Source organism: Taurulus bubalis, assembly GCF_910589615.1.
Source record: "Taurulus bubalis genome assembly, chromosome: 16".
Taxonomy (NCBI): domain Eukaryota; kingdom Metazoa; phylum Chordata; class Actinopteri; order Perciformes; family Cottidae; genus Taurulus; species Taurulus bubalis.
Window position 1 is genome coordinate 9,142,217 of NC_136604.1, and position 18,620 is coordinate 9,160,836.

The following is an 18,620-nucleotide window of genomic DNA, read 5'->3' on the forward strand; positions in this document are numbered from 1 at the left end:
AAGTGACGACCAAGGAGACCCACAGAGTGATAAAAGCAATGCACTCGACTACACTGGCACAGAAAAAGACACACTCACACGCAGACATATTTCCTCTGTCTCACTCGGAAAATTATCAATGAAGTATAAAAATAGGTTAACTCCAAGGACCTTACTGAATAGAACTTACATAAACGCACACGTCACTGCATTACATCACACACCATCATCCTGCTCGCCTGCATGTGTGTGAATGGGGGTAGGGCTTTGAGTGTGTGAGTGTGTGCGTCGCTGTCTACTGGCTGGAGAGAAGTCTGTCTGTTTGTTTGAGTGTGTAAACACCAAAACTGTGCATCATCATTCTGCACCATGCCCCTGTCCTCTGACACAGAAAATAACATTGTGTAACTCAAAGTCCTAAAGCTCTGACATTGTCGCCTTCTCTCTCTCTCTCTCTCTCTCTCTCTCTCTCTCTCTCTCTCTCTCTCTCTCTGTGAAAGACCATTCAGTAAAAACATCTTCACCTCAGTTACATTAACTAAACTCATTGGCTAATGCTGAGTCTGGATTTAAGCACAGGCGATCTGATTGGCCCAAGGGGGGTGCTGATTTGCATACTGGGAATTCAATTGGTCGGCTGCAGTGTAAAATCATTGACCTGTGTTCAGTGCCACAAGAAGTTGGTTTTCAGGTTGGTTCAATGGTTATCGGTCCTCAAGAAAGGCTAAAATCATTAGGCGGGAGGGAAATTTATTTTAATTTAAACAAACAGCGACTGTACATTATTTGCATTAGTAGCTTTGATGTAGAACACATATCACTGTACAATGGTTGACATGATATCTTACAAAAAGTTATTTTTATTGCAACTGTGTTATATGCATATGGCCTTTATAGTTTTAGTTTTGTTATTTTTTACCTAAAATCTTTTAACAAAGATTCTGTCAGAAATTCAACCCAACAATCATCTATTTTCTTCTCACTTCTGTTTAATAACATATGTGCATGGTGAGTGTGTTTGCTTGAACTGCATGATCAATCTATTCGAGATAGGCATTTATTATTTTTTTATATATATATTGTGTTGTATATATAACTAGTCATATGCACCTTTATGCATCGTGTATATATATATATATATACATATATATATATATATATATATATATATATATATGTATATATGTATATATGCATGTATATATATATATATATATATATATATATATATATATATATATATATATATATATATATATATATATATATATATATATATACATCATACATTTCATTGCAATAAAAATCCGCGTCAGCGTGCACTTTACACCACCTCATTAAATCCCTCCCCGGCCCTCACCGCGCGCCGCTGCTGGTCCCACAAGACGAGATGCTCTTTTTTTCTTTTCTTCTGACGAATACAATTAAGCACTTCCAGCGCTCTCTCTCTCTCTCTCTCTCTCTCTCTCTCTCTCTCTCTCTCTCTCTCTCTCTCTCTCTGCCTATAAAGCCGCAACAGCTGATCTCGTGCACCAGAAAGAGCCGCCGCTCCGCACGCGCAGAGGAGAGAGGACGAGAGATACAGAGGTGGAGAGGAGGAGAGAGTGTAAGAGAGTTCGTCACGGAGGGATGCGCTGTTCTGGTCTTCCAACTGTAGTTTTTTTTAGCAATATTTTTAAGGAGCTGTGATGATATTTTGACTCAATTAATTGAGAAGTCTTGTTCGCGAGACGTTTTCTGGACTCAGTGGCTGTCTTTTTGACCACCGTTACAACTCGTTATCTTCCCACGTATTGTGAAGGCACCGGTACATCTAAGCTATCGGTTTGTTCTCAATAAAAAATAAAAAATAAAAAAAGTATATTGAGTTGACTCACCTGCGTGGGAAATTTCGCTTGTTACTGAGCCAATTTCAAAACGGCGGAAACTTTTATTCTCTCGTGTCTCTGGTGCTGCACGGACAACCCGGGCTGTGTCGTGGCACGCGGAGAAAGGAGAGAGAACGGTCTCTCATCGAGGGGAGCTGTCCGGTGCTGAAACCACGAGACCGGCAAGGTGCACGTGCTGAAGAACAACGGTTTGGAAAGAGGGGAGAAAAACGGTCGTTTGAAGCCACGGACTAAAACAAATAGCAAGAGAAGAGCGACGTTTGGTCTTCGAGCAATAGTCAATACAGGAACTGATTCATAATTATTATTTTATTTTTTACTTTTGACCTTTCAGAGCTCTTCAGGTCTTCCAGTTGCGAGTTGTCAGAGGAAAACTGTTTTTTTTTTTTTACCAAGACCAAACCAATCAGTCTGTTTTTTTGTAAAATAGGCTAAATGTAGGTATGCCAAACCATAAGGAACTTAGGAGCGCTTGGTTTGTCTGATCTTTAAAAGCCATGTCTCCTCTCCACTTTCGAGGCTGTTTGATTGGAGGGAGCGAACGCACCTACAGTAGCTGAAACCAGGGAGTAGCCCATGCTATAATTAAAATCAGGCGTTTCAACTATAGGTTTCTTTCAGGATTGAAGAGGGTCGGAAGACAGAAGAAGTGTTTGTTTATTGAATAAGTATCGGAGCAACTACTGTCCCATCATGCCTCGGTCTTTCCTGGTGAAGAAAGTCAAATTGGACGATTTTTCGGCCTCGCAGCTGGAGAACTCATATGGTCACAGTAGAAGAGAAGCCCTCCGTCTACGATTCCATCATCATGACAAAGGTTAGTCACACACACACACACACACACACACACACACACACACACACACACACACATACACACACACACACACACACACACACACACAGGTTAAACAGATCCAATCTTTACGTGAAAACGTGAAATTCCCATGTCAAGATGTATATATTATTATTATTCTTTGGAAAAGAAGAAGACAGCTGATGAGCAACAGGGAGCCAGAGATATGAGATTTGTGTTGATATTATGTCACCAGCATACAGGCTGTGGGATTTTCTGTTATTTTGTGGTCCATTATTCAAATCAGGGTGTTTCCAGCAGATCTGAGTCTCCCTCCAAGATTTCAACAATATTGCGAAGTCACATTGACTCTAAATGGTTCCCACGAGCTGCATAATCCTGGATACACAAAACACCATACAGAGTTAGTGAGAATGGGAAATATTGGGTCACATATTTAGTAGAAATGGTTAAATATTGATTCATATCTTCTCTTGAATGTTGTTGTTATTTATTCTGGTGCAACAGGAGCTTTGTGTAAGGGTGGGGACTTCAACAAAGGTGGCAGTCTTTTTATGTTAAAGCTGCATTCATACAAAACAATGTACCAATAGATGACTACTCTTTGTGTTGTGTAAAAGGAGTTTCTTGGCATCATAAATCAATAGAGAAAGATTGCATCTGTGCAGCTCTATGATGTTTTTTTTAGCCTCTTTTTGCTCACCAGCGCGTTTACTGGAATGGGTCACTGCCTTCATCACCCCTGTCTTCAGCAGCAGCAGGCAGCTGTTTTCAGCAATTAGCTCTGATGAACAGCACAACATATTAGACAACAACAATCTGGGGAAGAAACTTGGACATCTAACTAAAGTGCCAGATGTTTTTTTCTCTCTCCAGGAGTTAAAGGAGAGTAAAACAGAGCAACAAGTAAAGTGAATGTTGAACTTGTAATTTGATGGCTAAAAAACACGACCCCAATGTGATGATTATTTTGCCCTGTGTCTGTAAAAATGTGTAAGTAGGCAATTGTTAGGTCACAAATTGGCAATATCACTTTCATCAGGCAATAATTTGCTCGTTGGCTTGTTTCTGCCCCCTAGTGGCAAAAAACCCTGTGTTAATGCAGCTCTAAAAGACTACATAGGAATAATTGTGCCGGAGGTGAGCAACGCCGTTAGTGCAACCTGGTTTTCACATTGTACCAAGGTCAAATGTGAGATAAAGAGATCCCAGGTGCGCTGGTGACGGGATGAACAGAGAAACGTGCGACAAGCATGTTAAGACCGAAGCTGCTATATCCTCTTGTTATAAATATAACAAGAGTTTGACTGAAGCAACTGCAGCTTGTTGCATACACACAAATGCACATGAACACAAATACACATACGAGCCTACACGCACTGCTGTGTTTCTGTCAACTCGGCACATTTCCCAGGCAGCTTGCACAGCTGAGTGCACAGCATTACACACACACACACACACACACACACACACACACACACACACACACACACACACACACACACACACACACACACAGAGAGAGAGAGAGAGGACGCAGTGAGTGACCTACAAGTGTCCAAAGCACACAAGTGTATGTCAGTTACTGCTGGTTTGGATCAAAAACTAAATTGTAGCTTGCAGCTTTTTTTCCCCTCTCTCTCTCTTTCTCCTTCAGTTTCTCATAGCCTCTCTCCATCTTTTTGCTCACTTTCTAATTCTCTGTATTTCAAAGACACATAAAAGAGGGATGGCAGACTATTTTAATCTTTAATAAGCATTTAGAAGAGCTATATCAGCTCTAATGCTGCTAAAGTGCTTTGAAATGAATACAGAGTTGACACAGCTAGACAGAGACGGAGACAGTTGGAGAGAGACAAAGACAAACAAACAGAGACAGTACGCAGACGTTGAGACGGTCGGCAATTACGGCACACAAAACACTTTTTTTAAAAGCAGGAAACTGGGCAACCGTCATGTTTAATTGGCAGGGATAGAAAAAGCGTCTGTGAGAAACCAGCACTACAGAATGTGTGTATATCTTAAAAGTCTTGCATCCTCAACCAACGATGGGGTAGTTTTCTTTGCCACCTGTCAGTCACATAGGAGCAACACCGTCTGGTGCCAGTAGCTTCACTGCAGAGTAAACAAATACAGCTACAGAAGAGCTGACATGATACACACGGAATACTGAAGGGGAACAACATGGGATTGGATTGGAAGTTATTTTTTCTCACCGTTTCACCACGAGTCAAACTTAGGTCAGCTTATGTATTCTATTGGGCAGATATTCCCACATAAAAGCTCATTGGATCCCTTTTTTTCTGCCACCTTAAGGCCACATTTTTTGTTTTGCAAACACAACATTCCTTCTACATGCAAGTCATTTCATCCAACACCTAATCCTAACGACAGCAGGATGAAGCAAACTTTTCTTTGGCACCATAGAGACAGATCCAAATTAATTGAAATGAAATGCTTCAAATCTGTTTAATTTGATTTCTTTCATGAAAGATATGGCTAATAAATACAAAAGGCTTGGTTTGGGAAAGTTTATTTAGTATCTTTACTAATTCGGCCTCAATTGAAATGAGTGCTTTGAGGTGGGAGAGGAGCAAATGTAAGCAAACTTTCTTTTTCATTATTTTACAGTTTAGCAGCTTTGTCCAGTGGTAGAATGTAACTAACTATTTAAGTGATGTACATAAGTATAATTTTGAGGTACTTTAACTTGACTTGTGTATTTTTATTTTATGTTACTCTTTACTTCCACTACATTCAGAGATAAATATACTACTCCACTACATTTATTTGATCGCTTTATTTATGTATATCAGATGATACAAAACCAAGAGGAGCTTTGATGCTTTGCTATCAAACTAACTAGTTGCCTACCAAACCTTAGCTCATCATACATTATTAAGTAATAATGCAGTGTATTATTAAGCAATAAGGTACGAGAGGCAGTACTGTGTCGTGCAATGATGTACTGTTCAAGGGAGTTGTTAGGCCCGACACGCAGCGGAGGGCCGGCAAACCCTTGAACTGTACATTATTGCTTTTATAATACGGGTACCTGCGACTTTATAAATAGTAATAGTAAGCTCCCTTTCAGCACAAAATAGTTGTAGCCACCAAACCTTGTGTATCGCATTTCAGCAACAGAGAAAATAGTCCCGCACGTGTACGGGACGCACATACGGGACTATAAAACTGACTGCCTGGACCAGGTCGGTTGGAAGCAGGTGGAGGATGACACGCAGCCGCCGATGTAAAGAAGTGCTCTCGCTGCTTCTGTCCGTCTTTTCTCCGTCATTTTTATCCTCCATGATGTTTAGAGAACTTGCCTCGCGTCGGGAAATGACCGACGTAATTATCTCTCACTAGAAATTATCACGATTTTGTGGTCAAACCCTTTTCATTCCTCATCTCATTTTAGGGAGGAAGTGACGTTGTGTTGTCGTTCGTTATGCTAGTGTGGGGGATGCTACGTGAGCTTGTTAGCTGTTCCGTTTGAGCTAACGTTACAGTTAGCGAAGAGCCCCGTTGCAATACTGTGAACACTCAAGCAATACACCTGCAAGTTAAGGAAACCAACGTCTGCGGGTCGTTACTGCGGACGTTACAATATCAAAGTTTACACGAACATGTTTAGTAACTGTCAAGCTTGAAATGACAACTAACGGTCGCGCAATTTAAATCTACCTGTTATTTTTAAGTGCGCACTGATATGGAACGCTCTAAATGTAAACAGACTGTACAGTACTTTATGGCTGAATAAACTACACCTCGTGACTCACTCTCAACCAATCAGAATGCTTGATTTGATCTACCCGTATTATAATTGATAATATAATACAAAAGGAGTGTTTCTTTCACCGTTGATACTTAAAGTACATTTTGCTGATCAAACTTTTGTTCTTTTACGCAAGTAACATTTTGAATACAGTGCAGCTGTTCAGTGTCCATCAGTACAAGTCTGTTGTTCTACTGGGAGGCGGCCAGTTTGAGTGCTTATGAGACTCTGCAACATCTCCAAGACGAGAGCTGGTCTTAGTCAGACAACTTAAAAAGGGTTCAAAATGAACACTGGTCATATTTCAAAGTTACTCATGCTCTATAAAACAAGAAACACACATGCAGGCACACACACACACACACACACACACACACACACACACACACACACACACACACACACACACACACACACACACACACACACACACACAAACACTTTGTTCCAGAGTGCAATGATTGAATATTCATGATTTATGTTTTTTTTTGCTCTCCCCACCTCTTGCCTACTCCTCTTCTCTTGCCTCCTCCACCCTCCCTCTGTCGTCCTCTATTACTCCATCTTAATTTAATTCAAAACGTTAAATTAGCACGAGAGCTTTATTTGGCATTACCAAACCACCACAACCACCACACTGGACGTGACACCACTTTCACTCTGCCACAACTCTGCCCCATTTTGGTATTTCATTGCCAACTCTCATCTCACTATGCATCTCTTCTCTTTACTCTCTCCCTCTCTATCTATCTGTGTCCCTTGTTCTCATCATATTATCGACCGACTTATGAGCTTTTCTCAGAACTGCATCATGAAATTATATTACCAGCAATAGTATCTCCTCTGCTGCCTGTCTAAATGCTCACAGAGTGCTAATTGAAACGGAGAGCTATTGATCGGCATGGATCCACAGGAGTCATGGCTGTGGAGGTATAGCTACCAGTCTCACCGTGTGTCTGTTGGAGTTTAGCCTGTTGAGTGTAGAAACCAATCATAGAGATAATAAAGCATCTGACATCATAACGTGGCAACAAATAATTGATCAGACTGGTCAGGAGCTCTGTGAAAAGATGCATGTTGATTAGGAATGAAATACTCAAGGAGACTAAAAGGTCAATGCACAGTTATCAGTGTCAAGGTGCCCTTAAGCAAAGCACTAGACTCCCAGCTGCTGTAATAGAGACGATCTCTGTACAACAGTTGACGTTTTGACAGCTCAGAGGTGTGACTGTGTGCAGCCGTAGACCTGTCAGGAAAGGTGCAGTTGTTGGTGAGACAGTATGCTCACTGAACCCTTCTCTGAAAAATAAAATAAAGATTTCCCACTGAGAGGAAAGTGTCTCCTCCTTGCTGGCAAAGACATAAAAGCACTTTACTACCACTATAAATACCTCAACTTCTCCTGCTTCTTCCCATCTTCTTCTCTGCTTTGTACCTCTTTCAATTTTTTTTGTGTGTTTTAGACGGAACCTCTCACAGTGTGTGTGTCTTGGGAAAGGACTTGTGCAAGTGTTAATGGGTTGTCTTAACAAAACTTCACCTTAAAGCATAATGCAAATGCTGTTAATGTGATCCTGGGGGGTCAAATTGATATCTAGAAACCAGAGACGGCAGGATGTAATCAGTCACGTTATCAGGAGACAACACATGAAGCATCTCTCTGAATAATGAATGAACTTCAGTGAATGAGTTTGATTTGTGGCCTGTGTTTTTACAATTATATGAAGTCTTTTTAATTGTATTGGTAGCAGTGGATACATTGAGGTTCTGGGCATGAAAGTAACTCACTCACAAGGCTGCAGCACTAGTGTAGCCTCCCTGTAAAGATATTCCTTTTGTCTAACATACAGGGTGTGTTTGCCGGCCCAGCGCTCTTGTGGTCTGAAAGATATACTCGAAAACATAAAAGTTTTATGTAATCTGAGATTTGAGCCTGGTCACACAGAGGCAACAGCATATAATTAGCACTGTCTTGTGCAGTGAAAGTGGTTTTGAGACGTCATGGGATCCACAGGATACTGAAAAAGTAACATTGCTAAACAGAGCAGCTTGAGTTTTTTGTTATGTTGCTCGTTAATACTCAAATATCAAATACATGGAATGAAGGATTCTTGTTGAGGCATGCATTTTCCATTTCGGAGTTTCTGCAGCACTCCTGTAGCTCTCCTGTAGCTTCTCTGTAAAGAGTTTCAACCCAGCCAGTTTCTACTTTCGAGTTAATCGTCATGTCATGGGTAAATGATTAACCTCTTCCCCTCTCTCTTCAGGCTATGTCAGCGATTATCGGAGTCCATCTCCTTATGATGATGTGGTGGAAAATGACTCATCTGTCATCTCTAAAGTACCCTCTCCTGATCATCCGTCAATCATCTATGGCTGCATCGACAACACCTATTCTGGTGATATCCACGGCGATTCGGACCAGCCGGACAGCCCGCGGTCTGAGGTGTCGTCATCAGCCGAGGGATACATCAACGGGGACGCAGCTGTGAGCGAGGGATACACAGTGGACGCCTTTTTCATCATGGATGGACGGTCGCGGAGGAAATCCGCAGAGAACCCCAAAGGGACCATTCAGAGGCACACCTGCAGCGAGTGCGGCAAAACCTACGCCACGTCCTCCAACCTGAGCCGGCACAAGCAGACACACAGGAGCATAGACAGCAAGATGGCCAAGAAGTGCCCCACATGTGGGAAAGTCTACGTTTCCATGCCGGCCATGGCCATGCACCTGCTGACCCACGACCTCAAGCACAAGTGTGACGTGTGCAGCAAAGCGTTCAGCCGGCCCTGGCTGCTGCAGGGCCACATGCGCTCGCACACGGGCGAGAAGCCGTTTGGGTGCGCGCACTGTGGCAAAGCGTTCGCTGACCGGTCGAACCTGCGCGCTCACATGCAGACGCACTCGGCCTTCAAGCACTACAAGTGTAAACGGTGTGACAAGACGTTTGCGCTCAAGAGTTACCTGAACAAGCACTACGAGTCAGCGTGCTTCAAGGGGGCTTTCTCCCCGTTGAGCTCTCTGGGAGAATGATGGATTCAGAGAGGTTCACTTTTTTGTTTATTTAAATCAGATTTCACTGGCCTCACTCCCTGCTCTTCCTGCTTTCCCCTCCAACAAGAAGAAAAGTATGCAAAAATACTGCAAAGGAGGAGTGTTTCCTCTGCAAGGATCACGAGGCAAATTACAAAAACAGATTGAGGACATGTTCATTTTTCATCAAGATCCCTCCTTTGTCTTCTCCTTCCTCATCTGGAAGTGGAGTGACAAGTTTCCGATGCTTGATTCAAATTGCCACCTGCTTCGATAAGATACGTCTGAGGCTGTTTTGATTATCTGTGAAGATAAATAAAGCACAGCATATCTAGCTCATCATTTTTTGAAGATACCTAGATCTATTTAAGTCCATACCTATCCTTGTCCCTCTTTTATTTTTTAAGTCATGACAAAACAACACTGAAGCACAATCCCCCTCCCATCTCTGTCTTTCTGTGACAGGAATATCACAGGAGTTTTACGCATGAATCACATCTTCGGTTTTCTTGCAAAGAGATTTAATGAACTTTCATACTAAATGTTTTTTAGAAAAAACAGACACAAACATTCATTATCTAAGGATACATCTGGTATCATGCTTTTGGTGAAGCTGACCTCGGACTGAACTTATAAGGAGATGAAGCATCAAAAGAAAGAAAGCACACAGCATTTGTTCTCTGCAAGTAAACAAATTACTTGTTCCATTTTTCATTTACACTAGTGACATGCTTAGCCTCCTGTATACTGTGCTGGCTACTGACACATCCACACTGAACGTTGAGGGCAATAAAATTAATCCTTCTATACATGGTATGGCAAAGTACACCGTTATAGTGGGAAATTAATCTATTTGGTGATTTTACTTTACACTAATGTCTTAAATGGACACAGACCTACAAGCTATTACATTTCCTAAGTTACTTTTGACATTTGTGCTTTTGTTGACAAGCAAACAGTGAAAAGTGAAAGGGGATAAAAGAGACAAACTGGACTTCCAAGGCTAAAAAGTCCCACAAAGCCACTAGGGTATTCCCTAACAAATAGTCTTTCCCTGTAACCTAAATCTGTTATTTATTTCTACTTGTTAATTTCAGACGAGGATACAGACATTAAAAATGTCCTGGTTTTCCTCAATAGGTCAAACCTTTCTCAAGTGTTGTAAAATTGTGTTTTTGCTGCCAGAGAGCCACACAGTATTCAGCTTTGAAGTATTTTTTATGTGTCTATTTATTGCCTAATTAATTAATTTATTCTTATGTTTTTGTAGCTGTATTGATTTTGCACTTTACTTTGTTATATTTTGCCTTTGTTACAAATATGCCAAAGCATTTGACACTTTCTAATTACCGAATACCTTTTTACTTTGTCTGCCACTTTAATTATAAAAACTACTGCATGCAAAAAAAACAATAGCCTAATAATGGAATCTATGCCAATTTTATGAATCTTTGGGATATTTTGCCAAACCTCTTAGATAACAGGCAAATTAAGCATATTTCTGTCTTGGGCAATATTTCATTCATATCCGATAGAGCAATAATGCATGATATTTTTGAAGAGACGTGAGTCATAACTGCTTGTAACATCTTGATTTTTTCAAGTTCCACTATTCTATGTAGTTACGAGAAATGGAATTTCAGGGAGTTAGAAAACCAAGTTAGTGTTAAATATGGAGGGTTGGGTTAAGAGCTCTGTATTAAGAGGGATTGTGGCACTGTTGTGATTCTTTGAGGCTTTCTCCAGTGACTTCTGTGATTGTTAAGTGTTTGAACAGATCAAATTAACTAGAGCAGAGAGTCAGTTTTCTAATCTCTGCTGATTTAGTATGTAATATTAAAACGATTGCCTCCTAGTTATAATTCTATCTTGGCATCATTAGCTTGTTGACAATTATGTTTGTAGAAGTATTAGGAGCTGTTGGGGCTTCCAGGGATTCACACAGACGGCACAACTCCGTTAGATAGAGGGCTCTGGGTTGGGTCGGGACGGGTCTTTTTGTACATGGTTTATGCACTGCCTGCCTCGTATTATTATTCTAAAATATTGTAGAAAGTAGAGGGTATTTCCGTAGGCCTCTGGTGCTGAAACGTGGATGATAAACACAATCCCAAAACAAGAGCGATTGAGAGTTTTGGTACTTGTGTGCTCCTGGTTTGAATTGTTGAAAAGGTGAAACACAACTTTACACAACAGCTGTGGTGCTAATGTGAGGCTCTCTGACCCTCAGTAGTCTTGAGCAGGATCCTACTTGTCCCTTGTGAGGTTTTGATCAGTGATAAAGAAGCAATTTCCTCCAAAAATCTGTGAACTCTGTTCTCACTTTGAATGCAATCAAAAGATCAGTTTTGCTCCTCGGCTCTACACAAGAAATAAATGCATTCTAGAGCTATCAACACTCATCCACCTGCACAGTTTCAGCTTGTTTTACTTACCATCATCTATAGCTGTTGTGAGGTTGTTGTGGCAATTCCCAATGCAATTATATGGAGAGAAAGATGAGAAGGCATTTGGTCAATATTTCAGCACCAGAGTGCATTAACAAACACTTAGATTCTACTATGAACTACTGTAGCCTACTATAGCCACAAGCTAGTTTACCTATTCTTATATAAAGCACTTCCTGTTACGAATTATATCTTACAACTTTTTTTTTTGTTAAAAGATAGTAGCACAATGAAAGAGTTTAGATTCAGGTAGAAAATGCCTTGTATGTAGAAATAACAACCTCTTTCTCCTTTTTCTACTCTGATGAATCAAAGGTAAAAACAACAGCAAAGATGCTGACATGTGCTTAAAAAACCTTGCTTCATTGGGTTTCTTTATTATGAGGAAAATATTCTTCAATAACATGTGGAAATATGCTTTACAATGACACATGGTATAAATGGACACCTTCATTACATGTTGTGTCATTTTTCAACATATTTGTGTGAGAGCATCTTCACCACACCTTTTTTAAGAGTGAATGAAAACTCAAATATTTTGCGGCAAGAGGCCTTGTAAATAAGCACTAATGTGACTTTGAAGTCCGATTATTTCTACAGATCTGTATAGGGTGACAGTGATGATGAGGATGAGGATGATGATGAGGATGAAGATGACGAAGATGATGATGATGATGATTGAGATGCATTTTTCTGGAGCTTCCTGCTTTGTTTTGAATTATTCCTCTGAGGTTTTTTTGGGACCTTCAGTGGCGGTTTGAAACAATGTAAAGCACAAAGACAACACTGGGCATTTTGTTTCACTTCGTTAATAAAAACTAGTTTAAAAAAGTCACAAGATGCCTTTTTTCTTCATTGAACCCTACACAAGAAATCACAATTCATATTTTGCAAATATTAGTGGTAATGCATATTAACTTGTCTATTTGCTTTTGTTATTAATTACGTTTCAGATGAACAGTTTGAATCGCCAAAGATGCCAACTTTGCTGGTAACCAGAGACTTACATGTCAAAATCTTTCTCTGCGTTTACATTTTCTACATGTCCACACTATTTTAAAGGGGAATTATAAGGATTTGATATTGCACTTCTCTCAGTTTAAGTGCCAGGGCTTTAAGCTAATTGCTAATTTCCGCGTGCTAACATGGTCAAAATGCTAACATGTTGATGTTCAGCAGGTATAATGTGAACCATGTCATCTTTGTTTGTAGAGCTACCGTAGTAGCATTTAATTGTTAGCACTAAACACGAAGTACAGTTGATGCTGGTAAGAAAGTCATTAGTTTAGCAGGTAATAAACCAGACTAATTCAAATTTGGAGCTGATGATGTTGATCCGGATGACATCACTATGATATCATCAGGGATATTTTCTCAGACTTGACAAAGCTCCCCCAGAGCCACAGACAACATTATAGTCTCGGGCTGTTGGCACTGGCTGAGTGGTCCTCTTGAGTAAACTGACCTTTAAAATCAATGCAGGGACTCTTTAAAGAAAGCGTTTACAATTGCTGAACAATGCCATGAAGTCATTCAGAGTGATCTTAACGGCTTCTACACATGACCTGGTGAGTCCTTCAATGCAGAAAGCTTTGTAGTGATAAGATATTATTATCATATTGATAAATTAGCACGCAAAGAAATAGCATGGGCATACTATAAACATACTAAAGTGGCAATGGATAGCTTATCATTATAAAGTAAATTTAGATTGCATGCCCGTTCCTCTTCAGAAGGGATAATAATCGAGCACGGACACCACGGTGTTCTAACAGTACAATGGCAAAACAACTCAGAGGAATCTTCTTCTTTTTTCTCCGCTGAGAAGCAGGAGATGATCATGAACGCACATGAGGTATTCAAGACCTTAATCATTCACAGCAAACGTTTTTGGTGTGAACGCATCTTTTGGTGTGAACGCAGCTTAACACCGCCCCCGCTGCGAGACATAAGCGTCGCAAATATATCAGACAAGTTAAATGCGTCAGTGTTGGGGAAATGTATCGGCTAATTTTAAGTGCTTCATCGCCCACATCAATCAGATTATATTTATTCAAATGTGCCTGCTGGCAGTAGTATACAAATAACTATATACTTATGAGGATACATGTACTGTATGCACAATACATGTACAATATATGTGTATATACATGTACGTTTAGATTACCATATAACTAGGAGTTTGATCATGTGTATGGGCGGATCAGTATGTATGTATTAATCATTATCAGAAATTCAATCAATTGAAGCAGTGAAAAGAAATTGTGTGTGATTGTCTGTATTCTTATCACGGTCACCTTAATCATGTTCTACAATAATGATAAAGGATCATTTCTTTCTTCTTCTTTTCTATTAGTAGCTATCCCCAGGTAGCGGTAATGGTGGACGGTAGAATAACATCATTTCTGTTTTAATAATAATGTGTTGTTGATAAAATTGGGGGAAAAGAAACAATGAAATAATACCCTGTTGACGGAGGAGGCCAAGAAAGAGGTAAATCAAAAGTGAACCTCGGGCGGGCATTAACTTGATGGAGAGAGTTCGAGGACTTGAGAGCGCTCCAGACCGACATTCAGTTGGCATTCTTTCAACTAGGTCAGTAAGAAACAAAACTTCATATTGGGTGTCTGATAGAAAAAGTTACTCGACACCTTGAGGTAAAATCATTAATCACGACATTTAATCTTCGAAGAAGGAACAGAGTCAGAAACACAACATGATATGTCAATTGCATATCCTGGACTGCTCAATAAATGAGCAGAGAGTTACCTCTTAAATACATTAATGATACAATCACAGAAACTGTCATGACGTCTTCAGATTCGCTTGCATCGGCATGGTCATATGATAACAAGGAACACCGCGTTCTTCAAACAGAGACGTGTAGGCATCCACAGTCTCAGGACTATCAGAAGGTCACTGTTAAAGCATACGTATGTTTTAACAGGAGAGTAGGTCAAATGCGAAGCCACAAGCCTTTACACAGTATATGATTAATAATATAACTGTGAAACAGTAGTTGATTAAGAATAAATATGTTTTTCTTCTAACAGTGTCTTACTCTGCTTTTATCTCAGCACTGTGTTATTGGTAGTTGCTAGCTCTGAGGAAAACGGAAAGCAATTCGGTTATCTTTTGCGACATTCATTCATTCATTTCAACCTGTGGTGTCTGTGCAGAGGTCAAAATCTGCAAGTGACTCTGTGTGCGTCTGTGTGATTGTAATTGCTTGTGGGTCTCATAAACAGGAAGCTCATGTCAGGGCAATGTCTTTAACCTTGAGACAAAATGTGTCTACATGTCTGTATGAATGAGGATAATTAGTTTTATTATATATAATCATTTTTAATTTGCTGTATAATGTAGTTCAATGTTTTGGTAAAACGGTATTGTGGTTTTAAATATGGGCACGGAAACTTAACTACAATATGTCTAACTGAATGTATCAATATACAACCCTGATGTAATAAGCTACCGTTGATGATTCAGCTGTTCCAATCAGGCCAATCAGTGATCTCTAATGATTTAATAGATAAAATGATAGTTGGCTTGTGAGTACAATAATGACAGACAAAACACGGCAAAGAAAATGTACAGTATGCATAAGTTAAACAACTATATTTAAGTTGCTGCCACCATGTGTACACAAATTGATTTAAAAATACGTTTAATATAATCAAGTGTTTACATGTTTTCCTGAAGGGCAAGTGGGGTTTTAATCAATTAGACTGGATAAAAGAAAACGAGAACAGCAAAACAACAGAGACTACAGCCATTCCCAGTCATAGTGTGCCTTGATTTATTTTAGTTTCCTTACACTCAACAGCTTGTTTTCACAAACAAATAAAATTGACTGAGAGTCAACATTAATTAAATACATTATGTAAAAGCAGTATATTCTATTTAGTGTCCTGTGTGTTTTCTGACGCACATTTATGCAAGTTTCTTTTTGTTGTTCCTGTTGTTTCATGTTGTTATCATTAACAAGCCGAAGAGCAAACAACCGTTGCTGCTCCGTGAGGTTGTACTTCGGCCGAGCTAAATGCTAAAGACAGTATGCTAACATGCTGAGTTTAGCAGGTAACATGCTTAACATGTGAACCATGTTAGTTTAGTCAACTTTAGTGTGTTAGCATACATTGGAATCGAATCCTACATCTTGTACTATATATATCTTCTGTCAGATATTAAATCTGTGATACAAACTTTACCACCATTAACCCACCCAGCTGTCTTCCTCATGCAACACCATTAGCTTTAGCTCCAGAGTTGATTTAGCATGACTGACTGTCACAAATACACTCACCAAGGATTAGTATTAAGAGGGTCTTCATAACACAATCCCTATTTTAGGATCCCATTGATTGTGATTGGCAACCATCCGCCAGTACTTCACCTCTAAAGACAAATGACCCTCTATTAACAGATATCTGCTACTCAATATCTTTAGTAGCAATAGGAGAAAATCCCCTAATTTACTAAAGATATTGATCTTCTTATAATGCCTTCGGTCCACTAATGATACTAATTCTAATATTCACTGGACCTGAAAAAAGGCTTCCTAGATATAATAGCCACTGTCAATGCGTGTGTGTGTTTTACAAACATCCATGAAATCCATAATAGCAGTATTTCACTTTGTGTTATACTCCACATCACATTACAACCGCCTAAACCAGTATGGATCCACTGCAGTTGGGTTTAATCGAAGAGGAAATACATTGAAGACATTAGAAGTGTTGTGAACACAGAGCTGCACTGTACCTACACAGTACGTGTTGAAATCTACAACTCAAGAGTTTACCACATCTTTACATTGTAACATCTTGAAAGCTGAATGGTTTTGTTGCAACAAGTTAACCTTGAATGTGTCTGAAGCACCTTCCTCGTGGTCTGGCTCCAGGTAAGAATGTTTGTCAGTCGTCCAAATATCTCAACAACCATGTGACGGTTGTCCATGAAATTATGTACATTCAGCAGATGCTTGTCACAAATGTCATCCTCAAGATTAATTGGAATAACTTTGGTGATATCCTGTAGAGCAGGGATTCCCAAAGTGTTCCCAAAGTGCAGCTCGCGCACCCCTAGGGGAGCTGAGCTGCCTCTAGGGGGTGCGCGAGAGGAAAAATGTAATGGTAGTCTAATTGTGTAATACTTCATATTAAACATCATTTAAAAAAAATTAAGTAGGATTTTTTAATTATAAAAATTCCCTTTGTAAGATTTAAATTAAAAATGTACAATTTAATAAATAGATGCACTTCCGGTCCGGCCGCCAGACTGTCTTTTATGTACACACTAGCTAGCCTAGCTTGTGCACCTAACGTCATTTAATTCATTCAGCAACATCCATGAAAATATGTTAAACTGGCTGAAATCGGGGAAGCTGTCAGGTGGGACATCTGAAGCTATCAGTAATAAAAGAGGAGAGGGACAGAGAGAGAGTGAGGAACCGGAGGCGAGAGAAACGGAGAGGTGCGTTGGGGAGAGACCGGGAGAAGAAATCGACCGGGAGTCGGAGAAAGAGGAGACGGAGCGGGAGCACAGAGGCCCATCGCGGAGTCAAGGTGAAAAAAGAGGAAACGAGAGTGAGCATCAGACTGGGAAAAAAAAGAGGAAATATGATGACAATTATCTGTTGGCAATGCAGATTGCCTGAAGCCACAGTGCGTGTTGCGCAGTGAGGTTCTGGCTAACAGCTGTCTGAAGCCTCTTATTTGCGCTGCCACCTGAACACCAAGCATGCCAGTGCAAGTCAGAAGCCCCTTACATTTTTTAGATCCAAATTGGAAGAGTCACAAAACAGCCAAAAACAATTGCAGTCTCATTCATGTGTTGGCGCTACACAAAACGCACTACGGGCTTCATATCTGCTCAGTTACCGAATAGCAAGGAAGGGTCTACCTCACACAATCGGCGAAGACGTGTGCTTGCCAGCTGCTAAAGAGATGGTGGAATGTATGATTGGAGAGAAATAAGCTAAAAAGTTAGACATGATCCCGGTGTCCAACAACACTGTCTCGTGCCGCATCGATGCTTTGTCCGAACATGGACTAGCAGAGCCGGGGATCGAACCACCGATGCTGTGATTAAAGGACGACTGCTCACCACTGAGCCACAGTCGCTCTAATGAGAAACAAACTATAAAAATCACAGTATTTCCAAATAAAATAAACTTTGTCTGTATGCATAACACAGACGGAGGAAAGAATAAGAAACAGACAGAAAATGAGAAGAAAAGCTACAGATAAAGAATATTTTATGTATAGCTCCAAGCATTTACATACTGTATGCAGATTTCTGTTTCCCATGATGTCTGACCTTCTAGCCTTCAGCAGGTGACAGGTATAAATAGTTCATACATTGTCCCTTATGTAGTTTTCACCTTAACTAATTCATAAAGCAGAGCTTTGACATTTTAACCTACACAGTGAGCACAGTGATATGTTGGACCCGTTATAGCAAATAATCTGCAACGAGATGAGTTTTAGTTTTGAAAATTAGAAAAAAGCCTGTTAAAGATTTAAAAAAAACTTGCTTCATTGTGTTTCTTTATTATGAGGACATATTCTGCTGCTTGTTAACTGCCTGCCTCTCATCTTGTCAGCCTGTTTTGTTATTAAAATGTCTTCCCCAAATCTGCATTTGAGTGCTTCCTGCCTGTGCTGCTTCAGCAGCC

The 18,620-nt window shown here is 40.1% G+C and overlaps 1 protein-coding gene across 1 annotated transcript; it reads left to right on the forward strand.

Annotated features, from left to right (window-relative positions):
* Positions 1–2,561: 2,561 nt before the first annotated feature.
* LOC306748687 (transcriptional repressor scratch 1-like) lies at positions 2,562–9,494 on the forward strand (the record flags this gene model as incomplete). The annotated part of the gene is made up of 2 exons (XM_079231900.1): positions 2,562–2,685; positions 8,728–9,494. The coding sequence occupies 2 exons, from the start codon at positions 2,562–2,564 to the stop codon at positions 9,492–9,494; spliced, it is 891 nt and encodes a 296-aa protein (XP_079088026.1).
* Between the last annotated feature and the right edge of the window lie 9,126 nt (positions 9,495–18,620).